General features: G+C 41.7%; 1 protein-coding gene across 4 annotated transcripts in view; it reads right to left on the bottom strand.

The window, feature by feature from the left end:
- rbm47 (RNA binding motif protein 47) overlaps nt 1-22,703 on the bottom strand; it is a 31,688-nt gene that overhangs the window by 7,751 nt on the left and 1,234 nt on the right. For all 4 annotated transcript variants that reach the window (XM_070915426.1, XM_070915429.1, XM_070915427.1 and 1 more), the window contains exon 3: nt 61-919. In XM_070915426.1, the coding sequence (XP_070771527.1) occupies nt 61-888 (828 nt within the window). In that variant the 5' untranslated portion in view covers nt 889-919. The remainder of the gene's footprint in view (nt 1-60; nt 920-22,703) is intronic.

Genomic DNA, 22,703 nt, shown 5'->3' with positions numbered 1-22,703 from the left:
TCTTACCAAATAATAGCATGCATTGTGAAACCTCTAAATTGAACAGTTAGCCAGTCTCACCTGTCTGATTGTCTCCTCGCTGGTCTCCATCATAAGATTCCTGACGTAGAGGATCTTTACTGTCTCCATAACGTCTTCGTCCACATCAATCTCCGGCTCAGCCCAGTCGACTGCAATCTGGTGGCCCCAAAGCTGAATGCGTCCAGGCATCAACTTCCTGCGAGCCATGGCAGCTGCACGGTGCGACTCATACTCTACAAAGGCAAAGCCTCGGTTCTTCATCTTGTCTGCAGCACTGGCATAAACTATCACGTCTAGTACCCCTTCTGTCACCTTGGAGACCTCTTCTAGGATCTCCTCACGCTTTTTGGTCTTGGGGATGCCACCAATAAAAAGACGGCAGTTGTCCACAGAGGAGCAGACCCCCAGCAGCCGCCCGGGCCGCACCTCATAGTTGTTGAGCTCGCGTACAGCTCGCTTGGCCTCATGTTTTTCTGTGTACATCACAAATGCGTACCCTCGGTTCTTCCCGTCAAAGTCCATCATCAGCCGCATCTCATAGATGCGCCCTACGGACTCAAACACTGGGACCAGCTCATCCTCATAAACGTCCCGTGGGATCTTGCCCACAAAGATTTCACATCCCCGTGGTGGAGATGCACCATTCCAACCAGGTGGAGGGCCATATTTACGCTGACCGTTTTCCTGGACCATAGTGTAGCCAGTGCGCTCCATCAGGGTCACCAGTGCAGCCTCATTGGGAGCACCTGCAACTCCCTCAGGGATGTTGATCTGTCCATGAAGAGAGTGATGGGAGGCACCAGAGGGTTTGGAGGGGGCAGCGTTATTGCTCATGGTCGAAGAGGAAGCAGGATCTTCGGCTGTCATTCTGACAAAACCATCCAATCAGATCTGGGGCCTGAGGAGGGCAGAGAGAGACAGGTTTATCAAATTACATTAAAGTGTATCAAGTGCTTATGCTATCCAAGAGAGAACAGGAAACACAAGAAAGATTAAAAACAAGAAAAACAGGTTAATACTCAGAAGCCGCCATTTAAAACATGTATCCCAACAAAAACCCATAATATGGCTGCTTGTTGAAACAAAAGGATTTTCAATTTGCTAACAAACTAACAAACTAACCAAGGCACAATATGTGACTTGGACAGAACAGTGAAAATACAGCATCTATAAATCCCCAGGGTGACTTCCCCTATCAGTGGTTTTACAACCTTGTTTTGTTGAGTTACTCTGATCCCTTGCTGACCTCTGACCCCTATCAGAGAGAATGAAGGGCTATAAACCCTGAAACCTCCAGCTCAAGGTTCACTGAGTACAACTAGATCACATGCTCATTATGTGTGTGTGTGTGTGTGTGTGTGTGTGTGTGTGTGTCAGAAGTTAGACAAGTTGGAGTTAAGCTATATGAGGAATTTTGTGTAAAAAATGACTCCACTGACTCCATACTGTGACAAAAAGCTGTGCACATTCATCTATTTACACATGAACCTGTTGCACACACGCACACTCACCACAAGAGGAGTTTCACCCTCTTTATCATGAATGTTATAGGGTGTGTGGTTGCAGCTTTTTTTCTGTGTGCGTGTGTGCCACTTCATTAAGGGCTGCAGCCCTATAAAAGGAACAGAGAACAATCAGAAATCGGCTTCCCAAGCATAAACCTCTTACTCTGTTATTTTCTAACACTGCCAGCATTCAGAACGGAAAAATCCACAGCATTTTAAATCCCCAAATCTCCACGCTGTGTACAACACTGAGGCAACCAATCACAGCATGCTACAAAGCAAACTGCTTTTTGTGAGACTTAACGTCATGTAAGCAAATAGGACAAATAAAAAACAACCTCTTGCTAGTTAGGCAGGCAGGCAGGCAGTGTGTGTGTGTGTGTGTGTGTGTGTGTGTGTGTGTGTGTGTGTGTGTGTGTGTGTGTGTGTTTGTGTGTGTGTGTGTGCGTGTGTTTGTGCGTCACAAGGTTGCCCAGACTTTGATAGAGATAGGTGAGGCAGTCCACAAAGGTAAAACACTACTAAGCCAAGCAACCATGGTAACGCTCACACAGTCATTTGACTTGACCCAATATCCGCTCCCACACACACACACACACCTGTTCAACCAGGGCTGGAGGGCTTAGAATTACCTGAAAACTAGCTCACACCTCGTCCACAGAGGAACGAAAATTATGAAAATATCAGCTTGATAGAATAAAAACAGAGATGCTACATAGATAAAATTCTATAAGAATGTATAGCGGACATGCTATGCTGAAGAAGACTATTAATTCATTCATTTATTGTGTACACAAGACAATAAGGTCAAAACACGGACAAGGAGGAAAACCAAACGGCAAAAATCAAGAGTGGGGAAAGACAGGATGTTGTTGCCTTCTTCTATCTTTAGCCAGTAGTTGGTTGCTGCATGTTAACATGGGTCAAGATGACATTAGATATAAAAACATTTTGACTGAGTTATGGGGACATATAGCATGTAGAGACGCATTCTGATTCTGCTCAGCGAGGATGCATTTCCCTTTGTTGCGCAAAAAAAATAAGAATAAAACATCACTCAGTGTTTTCCCAATACCCTGCTACATTAAAACAGCCTTTTTGTTACTTATTTCTGTGCTGCGTTCCTTCTGTTTCCACAGCTCGACGTGCCCTCCCTCTGTTCCTGCTATTGTGTGAAGTGCTAACATGACTCCATCTCTTATCAGCCTTATCTTGCCAGACTGATGACAAAGGGAGGACAATATTCACTTTGGGAGTTCTGCTCAGTGATAAAAAGAAGCTATGTGAAACTGTGAGGTCGACACTCTATATAACATACTGGCGTCAATTTAGGACTCCCTTAACTGGATATTTTGTGTGTGTAAAAAATATGATATATTCAGTGTCTTTGCATGGGGTAACCTACATCCTGCTTTTCGCCTCTTGGAGATATTCCTAACTTCCTCAATGCTGACCACTACTGTGCTGGGGTTTTCCTTTCTTAGGGGAGACTCAGGAAATCACAACACTCAGTGTGTCAGAAGTGAAGCGAAACTCAGCTGGTCTGGTACAGTCTCTCTTCCTTTGCATAATATTACAAAAAGTGAGAATACCGAGTGTGTATGTGGGATCTTTTGGCATTAAAGTGTATCTGAAAAAAGTGTGCCTACAGAAAAATGAAGACAACAAGAGGCAACACAGGAAGAGAGGAGGTAACGCAACATGAAAGAGGAAATGGAGAAAATAATATAAAGAGACAAAAAAACAAGAATTTGCTTGAAATTCTGCACCTTTTAGAAAGCTCCGACCTTACATACATAGGTGTATGCAATCATGAGAGAGAGAGCAAGAAAACTGAAGCAGCAACAGGTAGATGATTAACCGTGACGAACGCAAATCACAGCCTTTAAAAGCCAAGTCAAAGGGCATAAAGATTTACAGATGACGCCTCAGTTATTAAGAAACTAGAATTTTAGAAAGAAACCAAAGTTATGACAACTTATGTGTGATTCTTCTATTCTGATTTCACCTCTTTGTTTTGCAGCGCAACAGGAACAGCTAGCAGCTATTAGGTCAAACATAATCCACGCAGACATTCAGAGCTCAGACACAGAGTTCACCTGGTCAAAGGTTATGAAGTCAGAGCAGCACAGGAGGGGAAGGAGCTGGTTGGGCTGCAAAGGAAGTTAAAGAGCAACATTTTGATTGGCTAACAGTGCCTACCTGCCAGGTTAAAGTGTTCCAGTTATTGCTGTGGAGATTGCCCATTATATAGTGTTTATGATTGATAGAAGCACCTGACTCTCTACGTATTAACGGCATGTTATTGGGAACTGAATTGCTTTATGAGCAGACAAAATGGCTTTTACAGGCTTCATCCAGATTATACCACAAACACAGATTGACTACTGCAAATTCCATCTTTTTCCTCAAATAAGCAAATGAGGCATTATTAAAGCGTAGTTCCTCACAGCTAGAAAGAAGAAGAACATTTCATTCTTCATGTCACTGACCTGACGTTAAATCAACATGTGTTCTTCTCAGATCTTATTCAGAAGTGTAACCCAACAAACATCTCTTTGGCTCCCAATTTAGTGCAGATTATGGAGCAAAGTGTGTGTTCAACAGTAAGGAACAATGCGTCTCTTAGTTTGCTGTTCTATCCTGAGTGACACTGATCCAGTGTACTGACGAAAACGGGCCTAAGGATGCCGCCATCTTAGCTGTATACACACACACACACACACACGTGGACACATGGAGGCGACTGACTCATAGCATCTACCCAGCAGCCCCTAACAACAGGGTCACAAGGCAGCAGAAGAGGATCAATGAAACACCAACGCTTCCAAACCCTCCACACCAGCATTATAGCACACTATTCAAAGACATAACTGCTAAATAATAGTCTAACAGTCTAAAAAAAACCATGTCATTCAAGGTTAAAGAATCCCTATAAAACCAAAGACAGAGAGGGAAGTGAGACTGAAACAAAGCATAGGTCTTGAGGAGGATATCACAGCAGATGGGATGTTGGTGGAGAAGAGAAGAGGAAGGAGAAGCAGAGAGTGGTCAGATAGCTACCCCTGTTGCTTCACAGCGCTCTGCTGCTTGGCCGCCTGCTCTGGGAGTGTTAGTCCACCTCCATGAGAGACAGGTACAGCAGGGCACTGAGCACAGAGGCCAGCCTCCTCTACACACACACACACACACACTCACACACACTGAGCCAAAGCTGCAAGCATGAGAGCTGAGGAGGGTGGAGCTAAAACAGGTACTTTGTGTGAGTGTGTGTGTGTGTGTTCGAGGGCAGATCCCGCCGACACAAGAACTTTAGTGAGAAGTTTTTTGCATGTGAAATACATAAGCATACACATAAATGGAAAGAAATTAATTACAAGTACTGTAATTAAGTACAATTTTGAGATTCTTTACTTCCATTTTATGCCACTTTATATTTAATATTGTGGGAAATATTGTACTTTTTAGTCCATTACATTTATCTTACAGCTGTACTTACTATTTTCTATTTTACTATTTTAGAAATATGACATGATTAATTGTTTAAGATTAAACCAGTGTTTCCCAATATTTTTGGCTTGTGACCCCTTACTAAAACACAGTGTGTAGTTTCAGATGTCAGAGTGGTTAGAAGTTTGACCAAAGAGAAATTCCCCCTCTAAACTCCTCAGATGGTTTCATTTCAATAAGTTCAGTTTTAGGCCCAAAGAGATAAAACTCACAAGAAATGCAAAGATTAAATAAAAGTCCCAAAATAAATGAATACAAATTCGTGGAGGAGAATTTAGTTTTTTCTTCCTGTAATCGTCTCAATCGCCCTTTGGAGGGGCCCGACCCCTAGGTTGGAAACTTGAAAAGGTTGAAAAGGTATAAAATAGTTCAAAGTAGCTCCACTTCAACCAGCTACAACAGTAAAAGATTACGTACGCATTGATGCATCAGTATTAAAAACCGAATAGTATCATACATATTAACATACCAGTCACAGGGGCCATTTATTTTCTACATGAGTACTTTTACTTTTGATACTTTAAGTACATGTTGTTGATAATACTTTTACATTAATGTATTGGTACTTAAAGGATCTGAACTACTTCCACCACCGATAAATACACAAAGAGCAGCTGTCGCACAAACCTACAAATCTTCACTCTGTAACTCATGAAGACACAGTGGGTGATGTTAGTGTGAGGAGAGGGGGCTGATGGGAAAGGTAGTTTCAATGGGTTTTAAGGGTTTTCTGCTTAGAGTTGCAGAAATTGTAAAAGAAAAAACGACAGGAAGTGTTCAAGCGGTTTGAATACTTCCTCATGTTGTTGTCTTTCTCTGAGAGGACATTTGGAAATTCTGACTTGGAGTTACCACTAGAGTGATTTATGTCATGTCAGCACAACACTACAACTGTGTGTAAGTGTGTGCGTGCGTGTTTGTGTGTGTGTGTGTGTGTGTGTGTGTGTATTCGGGCATGTGCGTGGTTTTTTTTTTCTGTACATAACAACGGTGAACATGTTCCTAGCACAGCTTAACTTAAGCAAACAACACACACCTTCCTGGGCAGTCAAGAGAGCAGATAGAGAGACGACTGAGAGGGAAAACAGCCAGATGAGAGAACGTCAATCGCTTAAAAAGTTTCTGTCTAAAAACTCCCCTCAGTTCTCCTGAAAAAGAGCAAAGAAAAGAGGGAGTGAGGGACAGGGAGAGCAGATGGGGTGAGAGGGAGAGAGAGATGAAAGTCACAGTGTGTGGTCAACAGTGCGCTGAGTTTCAGCTGCTATTGAAACCAGCCCCACTCCTTAACGACTGAGTAAACAGGCAAGAAGAAAGTGTATTTAGCATAAAGACCAGAGAATGATGGATAGACAGCAAAGAAGAGATTAAAGCACAAATGATAGAGAGCTAAATGTGAACGTTAGCACTTTTTATTTGTTTGCATAATCAACGACCTAATATGAAACTGTCAATTACCATGACACTGGAAAGAGTGAGTTGAATATAAATAAAAAGGTGTGTCCGTGAAGTTGTGTGTGTGTAAAATTATTTATGTGAAGGTGTGTGTATTTCTGTGGCAATTTGCGTAATCATTACGCACCTGTGCAAAAGCTTTGTTGGGGAACAGGATCACAGATCAGTAACATCGGGGCCTTCCTCTAAGCTAAGGGGGTCAATCTAAATCAAAGATTAACTGTCAGTCATCAGTGAGAGCCAATCACGACTCAGATGCGCCTCTGAGGGGTCAGGTGTTCTGGTGACCGCACAGTCGGACCATCAGGTCAACGGTTAAGCCCCACAGGAAGACTCGCGAGATGGAGGGGAAACATTTACTGTCTCCCGCCCCCGTAATCATTGTACAGGTTCACTGAATCATTTGTCAGGCGTACAAACACACCATAAAACCTCACGCCACAAACACATACTGCTTCAGGTTTAATCTTGACATGTGGATTACAGTTTTCTTATGGTTTTATGATTAAATTTAAAAGAATAAATGAAATTAACTAGTACTGAAGGATAACGACGTTTTTCTCTATTTTTCTTATTGTCAACAAATCCCATTAAAAGACAAAACTCAACCATGTGTTAATCCGTCACTTTCCAACTTCCCTACCCGGTCTGTGGCACTCATTCTTTGAAGACATATAAATCTTTGAAAAGGAGTCAAAAATACATATTTCAATCTTTAAAAAAGGCTCAGTACATTCCTGAAACAGCTGGGCAAACGTGTGTAAATTGTGTATTTGTTAGGGACTATTTTCAGCCACGGATTGATACACATTTAGTCTGTGAGTAATTATGGCGGCAGGACTGTGTATTTGCGGTTGACTCAATATAAACTACAGTGGCCATGTTCACTGTAACAAAGGAACATGTCACAGGCGGACAGGAGGAATAAGATATATTATACTCAATTAGTTGGATGAGTTAATTGTTGGTTTTGCTCTTTTAATGGTATTTGTTGACAGTAAGAAAACAGAATATTCCCAACTTTGTCCTTTACATTGATGTAAAGTATACAGTACAGTGTGTTGATTTTTGTTTATGATGGCAGACTGGAAATCCTACTTTTATTTTTATATACTTTTCTATTTAACACTAGAACACTGGCACTGACAGTAGCTATAAGCTGAAACTTGAACTAAATCATAAGTAATCACATTGGAAAGTGCTTCTTAGACTTGGTTGGTTATCGCTGATAAACTGGTTCTCTACTAAGGCACCCACACACACACACACACACACACAAACACACACACACACACACACTGGAATCTGCCACATAGGCAAAAACTCTGAATAAACAGGAATAAAGTCAGCAATAAAGCAGCGCTGGTAATCAGTATCTCAGCCGGAGAGCCTGTACGACTGCCTTCTATTACGAGTCATCCATATAAGTAAATGAGTAGCATGTCACAAGACCAGAGGTCCTGCTGTTTATTTCTGTAGAGCGATACGACCTGTAGGAGTACACCGCAGTCTTTAGTCCCACGCTGTGCCTTCCTGGAAACAGTTCCTCTCAGACAAGTGCAGAAACTGACAAACTGATTTAGGAACGTCAAAATAAAAAAAAAAAGCCTCCTGCTGGGATTTTCTGTATTTTCAACTGTTTGATTGTTTCATGTAGTTCACTCATTATAACTCGTAAAGCAACACAAAGGAAGTGTAGTCCCAGTGTTTTTTGCACACGTACATGATCAAAGTCAGCTGCAGTAATTGCCAACAACTGAGTGAAACAATGAACCCGACAGAAGAGAAGTGAGAACTGTGGCTGACCCTCCAGGACACATGATGTCCTCACACCGTGGTGCATGCTCAACTGTCAGCATGCTGACTAAAACAAGATGAAGCAGGATGACGCACTGAGGGAAGCTCTCTTATCTTCTTATTAAGATATCTTCGCATTGTTTGTGAGGAGCTCTTTAAATGATGTTTCTCTGTACACTGAGTTACAGATATCACCAACGCATAGTCCTGTACAGGTACGGAACTTAGCAAACAACATCAGGGCTGCAGCTAACAACCATTTTCATTATTGATTCATCTGCAGATTATCTTCTCGATTCATTGATTAATCATTTGGTCTGTAAAGATGTCTTAATGACGTAGTGATGTCTTGAACTGTTCAACTGCTTTCAGTGCTTACACATCAGCTGACATTTCCACTGCTTTCATCTCTTATTGTTTAACTAAGAGTCCATCTACTTTCAGCGATACACTCCTATACTCCCAGCTCAATGTATCACGCTTTCACAATATCAGTTTCTTTCAGGACTTTCACTTCAACTGACACTTCGACTTCAGTTTCAGCTCATTGCTTAGCTTCCAGTCCCCAACTTTACTGTTCTGGTTCACTCTCACAGCTCTCATAGTGTTGTTTTTGGCTGCAGTAGGCAGTACACTACCTGCTCAGCACCAAACCAGATATTTTTTGACTTTATAGAGACCAAAAACAGAGCTAAAAGAGAATAAATATTGGACTTACACACCAGGAGGACACAAACACAGAGCCAAATGAATAATAATGTTTGCTTTGTAACTGCTGGGTGTGTCAATAAGCAACTCTTCAATAACAAGTTCATCATATCAACTTGAAAGGTGACAATATTGTCAACTGGTCAGAAATATTGCAGGTTTAAATACTATTACTAATACTATAATTACTCAGGGCTTACACCTAAACTGAACATCTTTCAGGACTTCCATTTTCACTGCCATTTCTGCCAACTTCTTTCACTAATTATATTTCGTCTGCCACTTCAACTTCTTTCAGTTTTACAACTATTTAAAATGTTTTAACTGCAAATTTTCAGCTGCAACACTTAAATTTCCTTCTGAAAATGTAACTTGATTATCATAATTGTTGCAGATTTTGTCGCTGTAAATAACATGATTCTTGTTCAGGGGGTGCGGAACTGACTTTTTTTTACGCAATTACAATTTCATGGACAACACATTTTACAAAATCTGAGCCCCTTCATTTTTTTTCTCTGTCTCTGTTGCCTCCTTCTCTTTACTTTTCCTCCCTCTTTTCTCTCCTCCCATCCATGTACCTGTCACCCTCATTCCTCTGGTTCACTCAAGCTCAAAGGAGAGCAGCAGGGAGGGGGAAGGAGAAACGAGGAAGGTGTGGAGAGGAGGGCAAGCTGAGAAGGAGAAGGGTGAGGAGGGGGGAGAAATGTAGAAAAGAGTAAGGGGGGGGGGGGGTTGATGAGGAAAAGACCAGATGGAGAGGAGCGAGAGAGGCTAACGAACAGAGAGGAGGGGACCAAATGTTCAGGCCTCCCTCAGAGCTGGAAAGCCCTTTAAAGTGAAACTGGCCTGAAGAATTTCAGGTCAGACGGAGTGCGTAAGTGACCGCCTTCAGCCCACCCCAACTTCACCACGGAGGGATGATTCCAGTTCATTTACTCTGAGAGCCCCCCTGCCTTCAGGACCTTCACATTTATCCACTGAAAACACCATGGCTATACTCAAACACTATGATTTTAAGCAACATGACAAAGAACCTGTATCTTCGCATTTAAACTCAAATAACAGCATCAGCACTGATCAAAACTTGAATCTATGATCAAAGTCTTCGCACCAGTTATAAACAGAAGGGCTTTGAATTCAGTCTTAATACAAAGCATGACAGGATAGAAAGGTCAACTGCAACCGATTGTTGCCACATATGTCCCCTCACACAACTACATGGTCATTACTAATCATAAGAGCTGCTTTAGCTTTACCGCTAGCTGAAACAAGCTTTGCTTCCTTAGGCAAACACATTCCTCAGGCTAATCAGCTAGCCTGTTCAAGGCCATAGCAGACATTGTTTCAGACAATTACTACTGACGTTGACAGTGTCACACACTCGTGATAAAGGCTTTAGTGGCCCCCCGTGTGTGTGTGTGTGTGTGTGTGTGTGTGTGTGTGTAAGGGGAAATCAGCGAGATTTAGGTCTGGAGAGTTGGTGAAATTTGACTCACTGAACAATAAAAGATCCAAATATTTGCATGTAACCTCATTTTGTCTTTTCAGCATCCTTTACACTCGCATGGCTTACAAAAGAGCTAACCTTCACGCACACTTTTATAATCAAACAACGGCCCTCCCTGTCGACAAACACAGTGAAGGAATTGTGTGTCAGTGCAGAAACGTGCAACTGAAACAACATTTCTGTCAACACAATAATTTTGTTGTAACTTGGAACGTCTCTTAAAAAAAAAGTGAAATGAACCATAAGAAACAGCAAATATTGTCATTGTTTCACTGCCTGTTTAGCCTTGAATGCAACTTCAATTAATAAAATTTAGCACCAGGTTCTCTGTACCTGTCTCTCTCTCTCTCTCACACACACACACACACACACACACACACACTCACACACACACACACACACACACATGCACTCAACAAATAGCTCTCCTAACTGGGGTAAAAGTCCACATATTATATGACAAAGGACCCGGAAGTCTATGGCTAATAATACCAGTCTCTCCATGTAGTCACTGAGACATTTTTTTATCCCCCACCTTTAACACACACACACACACACACACACAGACATGCATACACATACAGTGCCATGCCACTCCACTGGTTCCACTGGTTTCATTGTAAGGACATCTTGATCTCCATTCCAGTCACTGATTGGTTTAAGTGCCTTTGTTTTCTGTTTCCAATCATTTTGGCCCTGAAGCGGTGAAGCAGGGCAGTCTGGTAAACTGGAACTAATAAAGCAGAATGCCAGAAGAGAGAAAATAGACAGCAAGACAAACTCCAAGAGTAAAGAGCTGCTTCAGAAGATTGTAAGGTTTGGTCAAAGAGAGGCTCATAATGTCAAACAAAAGTACTTAGGAACAGAGGCGCACTAGGAAGTGGTCATCCATCATAAAGATACCCGACAGTTTCAGAACTGCTAGACTTTGCTCACAAGCTGGAGAATCAGATTCATCAAGGCTACCCGATCAAGATCTTTGGGGGTCAAAAGTGATTTTAAAAAAGAACATTTAAATCGCAGAGTCACACAACAACAAGATGTGATGACAAGTTTTCAAAAAGGCTTAAAGGAGATATGCTTTCAGTACAGAGACCTTCAAAAAGACAGAAACACACTTGTCGACGTTAACACCGTACCTGTATCCCAAACTGAGGAGCGCAGATATCGACAAGCTCGCCAAGAAGATGCAGCCGGTGTGTTTTGCGTTTGAGAGTCACTGTGCACATTCACACCTGTCTGAAACTCACTCTCTGTCCAGTCACTCTCCTGTGATGCTGTCAGGCTGCGGCAGCAAGACAGTCTCCTTGCCTGCCTGTGTCTGGGTGTTTGAGTGAGGAGGTAAGCAAAGGTGGTTTAGTGTTTACTCATTCTCAATGGCCAGAAAAGAGAGGTGGGGCCACTCAGCACAGGTAACCCCCCACCTTTTTTTTCTTCCTCCTTCAATCTCTCTCTCTCTCAGCTGATAAGGACTAAGACAAAAGGGAAGGGATAAAAGGGCAGAGGGTGTGACAAAGGGTGATGATTGATAGCAATCAGGGAAAAGTCATGAGCAGATGTTTTTACAGACACGCTCTGTACGTGTGTGTTCACCTCTCATTATTAAATAAAAATGGAAAATCCAATCTGAGTCAGAACACTGAAGAATAATGTTGTTGTTATTTCACACTGATTGTACCTTATATGATGACATGTGACAAATATATATATGAAGAAAAGAAAGTCACTTAACACACACATTTCTAAATACTAACGTTAGCCATGCTAACATGCTCACGATGACAATGTTAACAATCTGATGTGTAGCGGGTGATGTTTACCATGTTCACCACGTTTCTTAGATTAACATGTTAACATGCTAATAATTGCTAATTAGCACTAAAATAAAAGTACAGCTGAGGCTGATGGGCGTGTCATTAGTTTCTGAGGTATTTGGTCATAAAACAAAGTATTGGACAAGTTGAACTTTTGACCAGATGATGGCGCTTGGAGGAAAAGTCTTGAGATCAAAGTCATTATAATTCAGAAGGTGAACATGAACGTCTGTATCAAATTTCATATGCAATAAATCAAACAAAACTATAGCTATTGCTATAAAAAGGTTATCAAAGTTTAACAGACTTACACAATCTGTCACTTCGGCTGTGTTTTATCCAGAGAGCCACCACGTTTCATCAAACCAAATATTTACTTTTTTGTATATCTTCAGGCATATTAGAAAAAAAAAATAACTTCAAAATAAAAAGACTGTAAATCAGAAGAGAGTACTTTAAGGCCTTAGGCATTTTAGGATAGACCTGTTGAAGGCTGACTGTGACAGCTTCATCTGTGATCACTTAGGATTTTTCAGCTTCACTTTTGAAAGCCCCAGTGGCTTCATAGCATTTTATCAGCACGTTAGCCAAACGTTTCTCTGATTTAAATCTCAAGTTCAAACAAGTTTGCCTCCACAGGCTAGATATTTCAAAAGTCCATAACACATTTCTGCTTTTACCACAGCGTACAAATGGACTTAACCAAAAACCAAATTGATTATGATGATTTAGTTTCGTCTGACAAGTGCTAATGAGCTTTGTTCTTTTTAGGTTGCATTAAGTGTGAATTGAAAGTCACATTGCCAGCGACGCACTGATGACCACAATGGAGTGAACACAAAGCAGACTGAAGCTGTCACATTCCAGTCATATTTGCCAGAAACACAGAGGGCCAGAGAGAATAGGAAGGAGACCTCGTTGACAATGTGTGGAAGTGTACGTAACCTTAAACAACCCTTAAAGAGAACGGGGCCTATATGCTCTTATCAGACGGGGTGCCGTTCTACTCCAGCACAAGTGTGTATATGTGTGTGTTTGTCATTGTACAAGTGACACATTAACCAATGACTCTGTTAATGAAGGACATGCAATCACTGATTCTTGCCTCTTTGGCAGCACACACACACACACACACACACACACACACACACACACACACACAGTATATGTAGATAGCCAGTTCAAAGTTTACAGGTGGAGAAATCTATTCTCTCCCCAACAGGGTGTAAAAGGGTTGGAGTGAAGGCCGTGCACAGCCATAAACCCATTTAAAAGAGCGTGATTCAAAGACCAAGATGACTTTATTACCGACACACTGTATCACACAAAGACACTCTCTCACGCACACACGTATCAAGACGAGTGAAGACAAGTTTGTTTGTGTAGACAAACATCACATACAATGTCAAGCTCACATCAACGGTTCCCGATCCAGTTAAAAAAGAACAGGAAAAACACCTTCTCAAAAACTGTTGAGGGACGATTCAGTAAAACTTGGTTTATAACACAATATCATGTAGTTGTACGCTGCTATAAGCAACAATTATAACTTCTCCTATGAAAACATATTTTATATTATTACAACTGTATTTTACTACATTTGTCATTCATTATCCTGCAGGCCGTATATACTGTACATAGACATGTATACATGCATATACTATATATAATCACCCACTTCATGCATATGAAGTTATTAGTACTTTACCCATTCAATATTTCTCTGCACTATTTGTATTTGTTTACAGTCTACAGAAACACTTGACTTATATAACGTATGTTGTTGGTCATTGTTGCTTTTTTATATATATTCTGATTATCTGTTTATACACCAGCCTTACACTTACTTCTGCTCACAAATATGTTATAGTGTGTAATAAACCTGCAGGCCTCCTGCTTATAAATGCTAGAGAGAGATCCCCCTCCTCAGACAGCTGAATGTGCAGGTGAGACGTGAAGCAAAAAATAAAAAAGAGAAAGAAGAACTTAAAGACATAATCCAACAATGAGATTATAATGTTTCTGTCACAAGTCGTGCACTGAAGACAGCAGGACGCGGTGAAGATGGCCATCAGCTCGGTGTTGAGAAAGACAGAAAGAGAGACATGCGGGAACTGGCCCGACAGGTCTGATATGACCCCGTATGCAACCGTAAGACGCTGTACACAAACAGCTTCGCAACGGTCACTGAGACAGATGGGGCGGTGTTAAAGTCTGAAGAAGAGTCAGCTGTGTTTGTGTCTACTGTCTTGTTGCCAGCCAAACTGAGAGGAACGTATGTAGGAACTGAGTCAAACTCGGCACACACACACACATATATCAATGCTGCATCATTGTGCATGTTGGCGGGTATACACAAAGAGATTACAGAGCAGCAGATTAATGTTTATGTTTACTGTTCGTTCTCACAGTTATCTTATATATTTTCTGTTACTACCATCTTTAAGAACAACATTTATCGTTCAACAATAACGATACAATATTTGTTTACAATATGTGTTTGTGTAAGAAAAACAATAATACTGGAGCGCACACTCCCACACGTCCACACACTCGAGCACATAAACACACACATTCGTGCTTTTATTGTGTGTCAGTTTCCACTTGGTATCAGTAGCCTTTCAAACTGATAATGCTGTTGAAAAGATGATTATGATCTGGGTCATAGAAACTTACTGCCTTAACCTCAACACACACACACACACACACACACACACACACACACACACACAGTGGCAGTCCCCATCAGCACTACATTTCTGCAACATGTAAGATTTAAGCGTTGAGTCAAACATTATTTAATCGCTGGGCAAGTTCAAAGTTCAACATAGATGTTGTGCAGAAACACTGAATGAAACAATGTGACTGTTGACACTGTATTACATATACAATGTGAACATCTTGAACTGTGTGTCACCCCTGCAGGACACGAGAGACACCTGAAGGTTCAGCAGGCAGCAGAAACACTCCTTCATCCGTCAGAAATACTTCAGATATGAGCCTGTGTTTCTGCTTTGACCATGAACTTTTTGTCTCTACCAACCTTTTAAAATCCAGATTTACTCTACTGCATCTTTTTCTCTTTCCATTGCACTTTTATTACTATTAAAAATGACAGAAACACTAATGCTGTTGGTTAACAAACCCCTTTTTGTTAACTGAAACCAAAAAAAGTAGTAAAACACAACAACTAATACAACATGAAAGTACAGAAACAATATCAACATTTTGAGAGGTTTTGTCTTTTAATGCAAGTGAGTGCAGAGTTTATTCTGGCGCCGGTCTTATAAAGTCAAAGAATAACTAAAACTGAAACTAAATGAAAGATGAGCACATTCATTTCCACAAAATAAAAATTGAAACTAAACCTGCTAATGTGACTTGAAAACTAACTGGGTGAGATTTGAATCAAACTGTTGAAAGTTGAAAGTTTCCTCAGCGGCTCTCATCAATGTCCCAGCAGAGGGAAGGTGTCACACACACACACACTTACATATACACAAATACACACAACTCACAGGTCACAGTGCATTGACGATGCCCACTGTTGAGAGTAAAAATGCTGTTTTGCCCAAAAATACAGTGAGACGCTTGTGCCAACAGTGAAAAGTGTGGCTCTGTTCTGCTGTTACACTTCCTCATTCAAAGGGTCACCTCACATCCTGTAACTGTCGTCAACCAATCCCAGTGTCCTACTTATGATTAACAAAAATGACTCAGCACAAAGAGCGAGAGCCTTTCTGCCCACACACACACACACACACACACACACACACACACAGGATCTGACATTAAAGTCCTACAAGTTTTTTTTCTTCCATCCTGATGAAAGAAGTTTCCCCTTTTGCCTAGAATTTGGTCAGCTGACACTGCAGTCATGTGGCTCGTCACCAACCAATGGCGGAGCAGGAGCATTGTGTGTTTAGGTGCTACAATCACGACCAAGGTCAAAGAGACGAGGAAGGAGAGAGAGAGAGAGAGAGAGAGAGAGAGATGAGGAAGTAACTGAAGGTGGAAAACTACAATAGAAAGAGAGTCATCCTTATGACTTGTAACCACACTTATTATCTGACCAGTAACCACTATAACGTCAACATGGGTGACTGTCCTCTCTCCCAACACTGGGAAACAACACCAATTATCATGTGATGGAGTGTAACCAGCATGTAGTTGAAATAATAGAATAGAATAGAATAGAATAGAATATGCTCAAAGCTGAGAAGAATACAAACTTGTGTTGGTGACATCTGGTTGTGTGGAGACACAAAGATTTACCTTAAAGTTTAGTTTTAAGACAAACTCAACAGTCCAGATACTCTGACAGGTTGTAAAAAAAAAAATAGAAATAAAAAAAACAACTGTTAAATTCACACTTCAGACACAACATGTAAATCACTCACTTGGAAGTGAAAACAAAAGTGAACTTTTGTTTTCACTTCCAAGTGTCCATTTTAAGTGTCCAGTGAACTTTTTTGAAGTCGTTACCTAAAGACAGGCAGTTTCAGAAAGCAGTGGGCATTTGTAATGAAGATCTCAGGTGTGTTCACCTGTGTGATCATCTGATGGCTCTTATTGCAGGCCCGAAAGCATTTCCTTACTGTGTCATATTTAGTCAGTAAAGCAGCTGAGTGAAATGTTATACGAACAAATAGGTGTATGATGGCCACAACTACATAAATAGGAAAAAACCCTTTCCATTCCATTTTGGCATTGATTTGGCAAACATTTACAGAATCTTTGTCCTCTAACTCATCACATAATTATAAAAACTACTTTCTTCATTTTCACTGGTCTAAAGGTGTCAGCAGGCTTTAAACAAATTGCTTGTTGGATCGTCTAACAGCACCTGAAAACACCTCCTCCAGTCTCTTGAAGAGGGGGTCATATCTGACAATTTTAGTAACTTTTCCAGCAAGCGACACACTTCACACAGCCATTGGCCCGATGAGGGCAGTTGTCTTTTTTCGGTCTTCACACGACAATTTCCGTTGCTTTTCGTGAGCACAGCAGAGGAGAGGCTGTACAAAAGTGGTGCATCATTATCCCAATTTGTACGATTCATTGTGTCTCGTCCCTCTCTGTGATGGCAGGCTTTTCGCCCCACCTTTAAGTGCAGCCATTTGGAGCAGCTTTGAACATTTTTGTCTTGAGACGACACTTTGGACGAACCATCAGTGTCACTAAATAATTGTGCAACAACCTGCAACAAGCCTAAATGTTCATATCATATCCTTTGAAGGGGCTTCCATGCTAAATCTTACATCCTACACAGTGTTTCGTGCAATTACTACTGTAAACACGTGAATGAATGAAGTCCAATCAGAGCTTCAACCTGACTCTTTCTCCTTTGGATGTAGCATCTCAGTATTAAATAGCAGGGTGATAACTCAGCTTACAATATCATAAAGATCATAAAGATCATAAAGTATTGACCAATAATTGGAATGTCGCCTTCATTAATACCCATGTATCTTAAACCTGCCATTTTCACCATCCCTCGTTTCCTGGAAAGACAAGTTTTACTCTAACACACACACACACACACACACACAGGAAAGTGAGAAGGGAAAGTAAAGTAGGCAGATAAGAAGCTGAATGAAAAGCTGGAGGAATTCAGCGTCGGCCAACGCCAGCTAACGCCCCCTAAACACAGATCCCTGAACACACAATAGCTAAACTGCTAAACAGTTTCACTCACACCACACCGAAACAGGGCAAAACCAAAATCATCCTGAGAAACCAAAACGCTTTGTGAACGACCTGTTCACCTGCTCTCGCACTGAATGACGGGATGAAACCACTCATGAAAAGGTGGTGTGAGAACGTACGAGAGGGAGAGACGTGTGAAGGACAGACGACAGAAAGAGAGAGGGACGAGCCTGATCGTCCGCACATGCGTGTGTGTGTGTGTGTGTGTGTGTGTGTGTGTGTGTCTGTGTGTGTGTGGCCTGAGTATGGCTACTTTGTGTCAGTTTTGTGAATGGGTTCACAGAGTCAGTCTCGGCCCATGGAACATTCCATTCTAGCGGGGCGGCAGGGGGGCAGAGTGGGTGCGTGCGTGCGTGTGTGTGTGTGTGTGTGTGTGTGTGTGTTGTGGGTTGGATCTTATCATGAGATGCAGTGTAGTACCGGTAGTTTCTGTCCCCCAAACCTACTCACTTCCACACTCAAACACACACACACACACACACACACACCCCTCAACACCGCTTGCATTCGCTTGCCTTCCCTGCCAGAATCAAATCACCCACTGCACACACACTCACACACACACACACACACACACACACACACACCTTGCCTCTTGGCCTGCTGTCCAGACAACTAGCCCATTGTGTGTAGCGACAGGTATGCAGAGAAGAGCCTGTTTGAGAACAAGCAACTGGATGCTCTGTGCTAAAGGATAAGTTCACATATCATTTTAAGTTTATTTTAAAACAATACCAGAGTGCCCACATGGACATTAAAACAGTTACTAGTCGCTGTAATTCTTCCTCCTGTCCATAATTCCAATGAAAGTGTCCTGGTTCTACACTGTGGATTTTGTGGATTGTTTTAAGACAGACTTGCAAAAAATGCAAACCTATCCTTTAATTTGCCTGTGTCCTCACTCGATCTGAAAAAGAAACTCCGTCCAGCTGAAGAAGGCCAGAGGAGGAGGAAGAAACTAGCAGTGAAATGAAGCATAATAACAGCATTAGAGTATGAGCAGGTTGAAGGACGGAGGAGGGAAGGAGGGAGGCGAGCAGGATAGGAGGAGAGGACTGGGGGTTCAGCAGTGTCACCACACCGGGGGGGGGGGGGGGGGGGTGGAGAGGTTATACAGGGGTCAAAGGTTGAACGGCGGAGGCGGGGGTGGAAGGAGAAGGGGTGGGGGTTGTTGATCCAGCCTTCACAGTCAGTGGATGTCACCTGTTTACACATCGTTCTCAGAAGAGAGACAGTTGCACAACGTCTCATCTCATCGGCTCCCTCTCATTACAAAAAAGAATCGCGTTTTCTCACTAGAGGTATCAATCCATGCAGATAGTTTTGGTTTAATTTGTCCATGTTTTGAAACATGTGCGTGAATGTTTTTCTGCTGACATCTGACAAACAATGGCATTAAAACGCTCCGTTACTCTGGATAATCACTGGTTTTCATAGGAACTACTTTCAACTGAAGAAATAGTCCCTATGACAGTGGTTTACAGTGAGGTCTGTCTCCGAAAAAATTACATTAATATGTGGGAATTTATTTTCCCAATGACGCCACATTCACGTCCCACACAGCAGTCATGAGCGGGTGGTCAGGTGGTCGGATGTGTGTAAAAAGTGATTTTGGATATTTTCAGTATTAAACTGAGAATACAATCTTTCCCTAACTTTAACCAAGAGTTGTGAGTGACTAAACATAGCCATAAAAAAGTTTAATATCGCTTTAGTTGAGTGAAGTTTGTAGTAGTAGAGTGAATATTGTAGGAAATCAAATGAAATATGATGTCACGGAACATTTAGCGCATACGTTCAATATAAACATTTTTGCGACTTGCCAGATAAGTTAAAAATCAACAATGTTTTCTCATTATGTTGATAAAAAACAAAAAAGTCAAACAGTTATACAAATTATATTCAATCCTCATTGCATTGTGGTGGAGGTAAAAAAAAAAAAAAAAAAGACATCTAAAAACCATGACAAATTAGAGACTGTCCTCACAGCATTGGTCATCTTTTCAAAATGACCCATCGGTTGAGGACCTCTTGTGGTCTTGTGGTGTGTTAATGGGGACTGTTGTCTGCTGGGAGCAACGGTAAGTAGTGTGACGTCGTTATACCAACTAATGAAGGAGTTTGGGGTTGGTGGTTTGGTCAACACAGCGTGTGACTTTGACATGAGAGAGTCACAGGAGACCGCCTCCTGCCAACAGTCAGTGTTTTGCCTCCTTCAACGTAAAGGTGGCAGATCAGACAACAATGATATGAATCAGTTTTGTAAGGATCATTTCTAACAGTTATGGAGGACTTGCTAACAAATTCAAACAAAAAAGAATGACGGCTTGATGCCCATAGAGAAGAGACTGTCCAAGAAAAACAAGAGCATCAGTCGTTTAAGCAAACTGCAAAAAAACATGTGTTTATGGTCAAGTGACAAAGCCCTCTAGTGGCTGTAGGGAATATAGGAAGTCTGTGACGTTGTGAGCAAAGGAGGAAGTTGTGAGACGTCGTTATAGAGCCACAAAGTCTGCAGAGGGTCGGATGGCTCAACAAAACATCACCCTTTAACAACCACTGTTAGTTTTCTGGATACTACCAAGAGTCAAAGTTGGTTTCTTTTAACCGAGACGGCAGTTGTTCCGCAACATTAACGAAGCAATAATCTTTACCCAAACCAAACCATTTTTGTGCCTAAACGTGACCAAACGTAAACCATACCGTTATTAGATCATAACATTCTTCCTAAAGTAATGTGCTATATTTTTGGAAGATGCTGACAAAATGATCTCATCCTGTAGATAGAGGCGTCCGATCAAAACACGCTTACATGTGTCGTTCTGGGTGGCATGGAGTTGAATTTGAAGGACGTGTTGATAGAGGGTTCTTGTGAAAAGTGGAACTGCTGGTCCAAGCCTTTTTCACGGTTCATTTTGCTGCTTGCATTTGTGATCAAATATTTCTCACTTCTCTACATTGAACGGCTCCTCTCCTTTTTTTCTACCTGTACATGCTACCCTAATTTCTATCTGTTTCGCTGTTTCAGGTTCAGTGTTTGGCCCGATCAGAGGGGAGCTAAAGAGGGAGGAGGGTGGGGGGTGGGGGGTGGTAGAGAGGAAGAATGTGGCCATTGTGCTTTCCAGGTATGTGTGTTTGTGACAAACAGAAAGAGAGAGGGGAGAGAGGGAGAGAGAGGGTGATCAGATCTTGTTACAGGTGTTTCATAAACAACACAATAGTGCTAACAGGTTCCCCTCTCTCTCTCTCTCTCTCTCTCTCTCTCTCTCTCTCTCTCTCTCTGTCTCTCTCTCTCTCTCTCTAAGCTTTACATTTCTGCTCCAGTGTTGGTGGATTAGGCTTATGTCTTTGTCGCACACACACAAACTACGCTGAATCTGTGCTTCCCCATGCGTGAGATGATCATGTGACAGTCATGTGACACGAGCATGTACTACGTGCGTAGGTGTGCGTGCGTGCGTGTGCGTGCGTGTGTGTGTAATTCATGCTGTTTAAGCTGTTTCTCGTCCTTGTGCTTGAGGTTTGCTGAATAATAAGTTCCCCATCATCTTCCTGCTTTTAAAAATCAGTTTAACCTTTGTCAGGTTAAAAAGCAAAACAGATCTTTTATTTTCCTTCCTGTCGGCCCGTCTTCCTCCAATGGTGAGCGTCTTCCTGAAACTAGAGTGGGCCCAAACACGATACCACTAAGGTCACGCTAGAAAACAAAGTCTAGATATAAATTCCTGACTTCGATAACTGTTTGTCCCTTTTTGCAATTGTGGAATGTGATACAGTGGGTTGAGAGATAACTATCATTCTGAAAAATGGTTCGCCTCTTGAACCCTCTTGCACAATCAGCAGTGAACCCACAGCCACTGTCTGAGAGAGAGACACACAGACAGACATGCAGGTCCATTTGAATAATTACCATCATGTACTAAACATTTAACTGGTATCTATTTTTGGTTTTGTTTTTGCATGAGGCAGTTTAAAGAAACCATGTGTCATCACTTCATCAGGTCTGACCAGCACTTCAACACACACCTTTTACACACCTTAAACTTGTGGAAGTATTTACAGTATTCACAAGGAAGCCGGTTGAGATGGAGTACACACACACACACACACACTCACGTACTTACTGAGGAGTGTATTATAGGTGTCACTCTGCACCTCCCTGTCCTCCATCCCCACAGGTGATTGTGAGGAAACAGTAAGTTAGTGAGAATAACAGTAAGTGAAACTATAACTTTTCTTTCTCATTACAGAATCTATCAGCATAGTTTTAGATCTGCTGAGACTCGGCCATCTGTAAATCACCTAACTACACCTTCATTTGTAGTTTTGTAAAACTGGCTGCTTACTTTTGGTGTTTTTTTGTGGAAAGGAATCACATACTATTCTAGGAATTAATCAGACACTTAAGATCTTGTCAAAAGAGAGGTCCCTAAACTACAGCTGAGGAAAAGACATTTTTGTGAATTTGAAAGATCATCTGAACTTTCATACACAGGCACGTGCACTCACACACATGTAAACGCTCACACGACCAAATCTCATTTGTACAACAACAGGACACCCAAGGCTGACTGGCGCCCTGCTCAACCAGTTTCTGAAAAACACACACACACACACACACACACACACACACACACCCACACACACACGACGACTCGACAAGACAGCAACTGATCACAC

Source organism: Enoplosus armatus, chromosome 2 (assembly GCF_043641665.1).
Source record: "Enoplosus armatus isolate fEnoArm2 chromosome 2, fEnoArm2.hap1, whole genome shotgun sequence".
NCBI lineage: Eukaryota > Metazoa > Chordata > Actinopteri > Centrarchiformes > Enoplosidae > Enoplosus > Enoplosus armatus.
The sequence above is the reverse complement of the archived record's forward strand: the minus strand, read 5'-3'. Positions and strand labels throughout refer to the sequence as shown.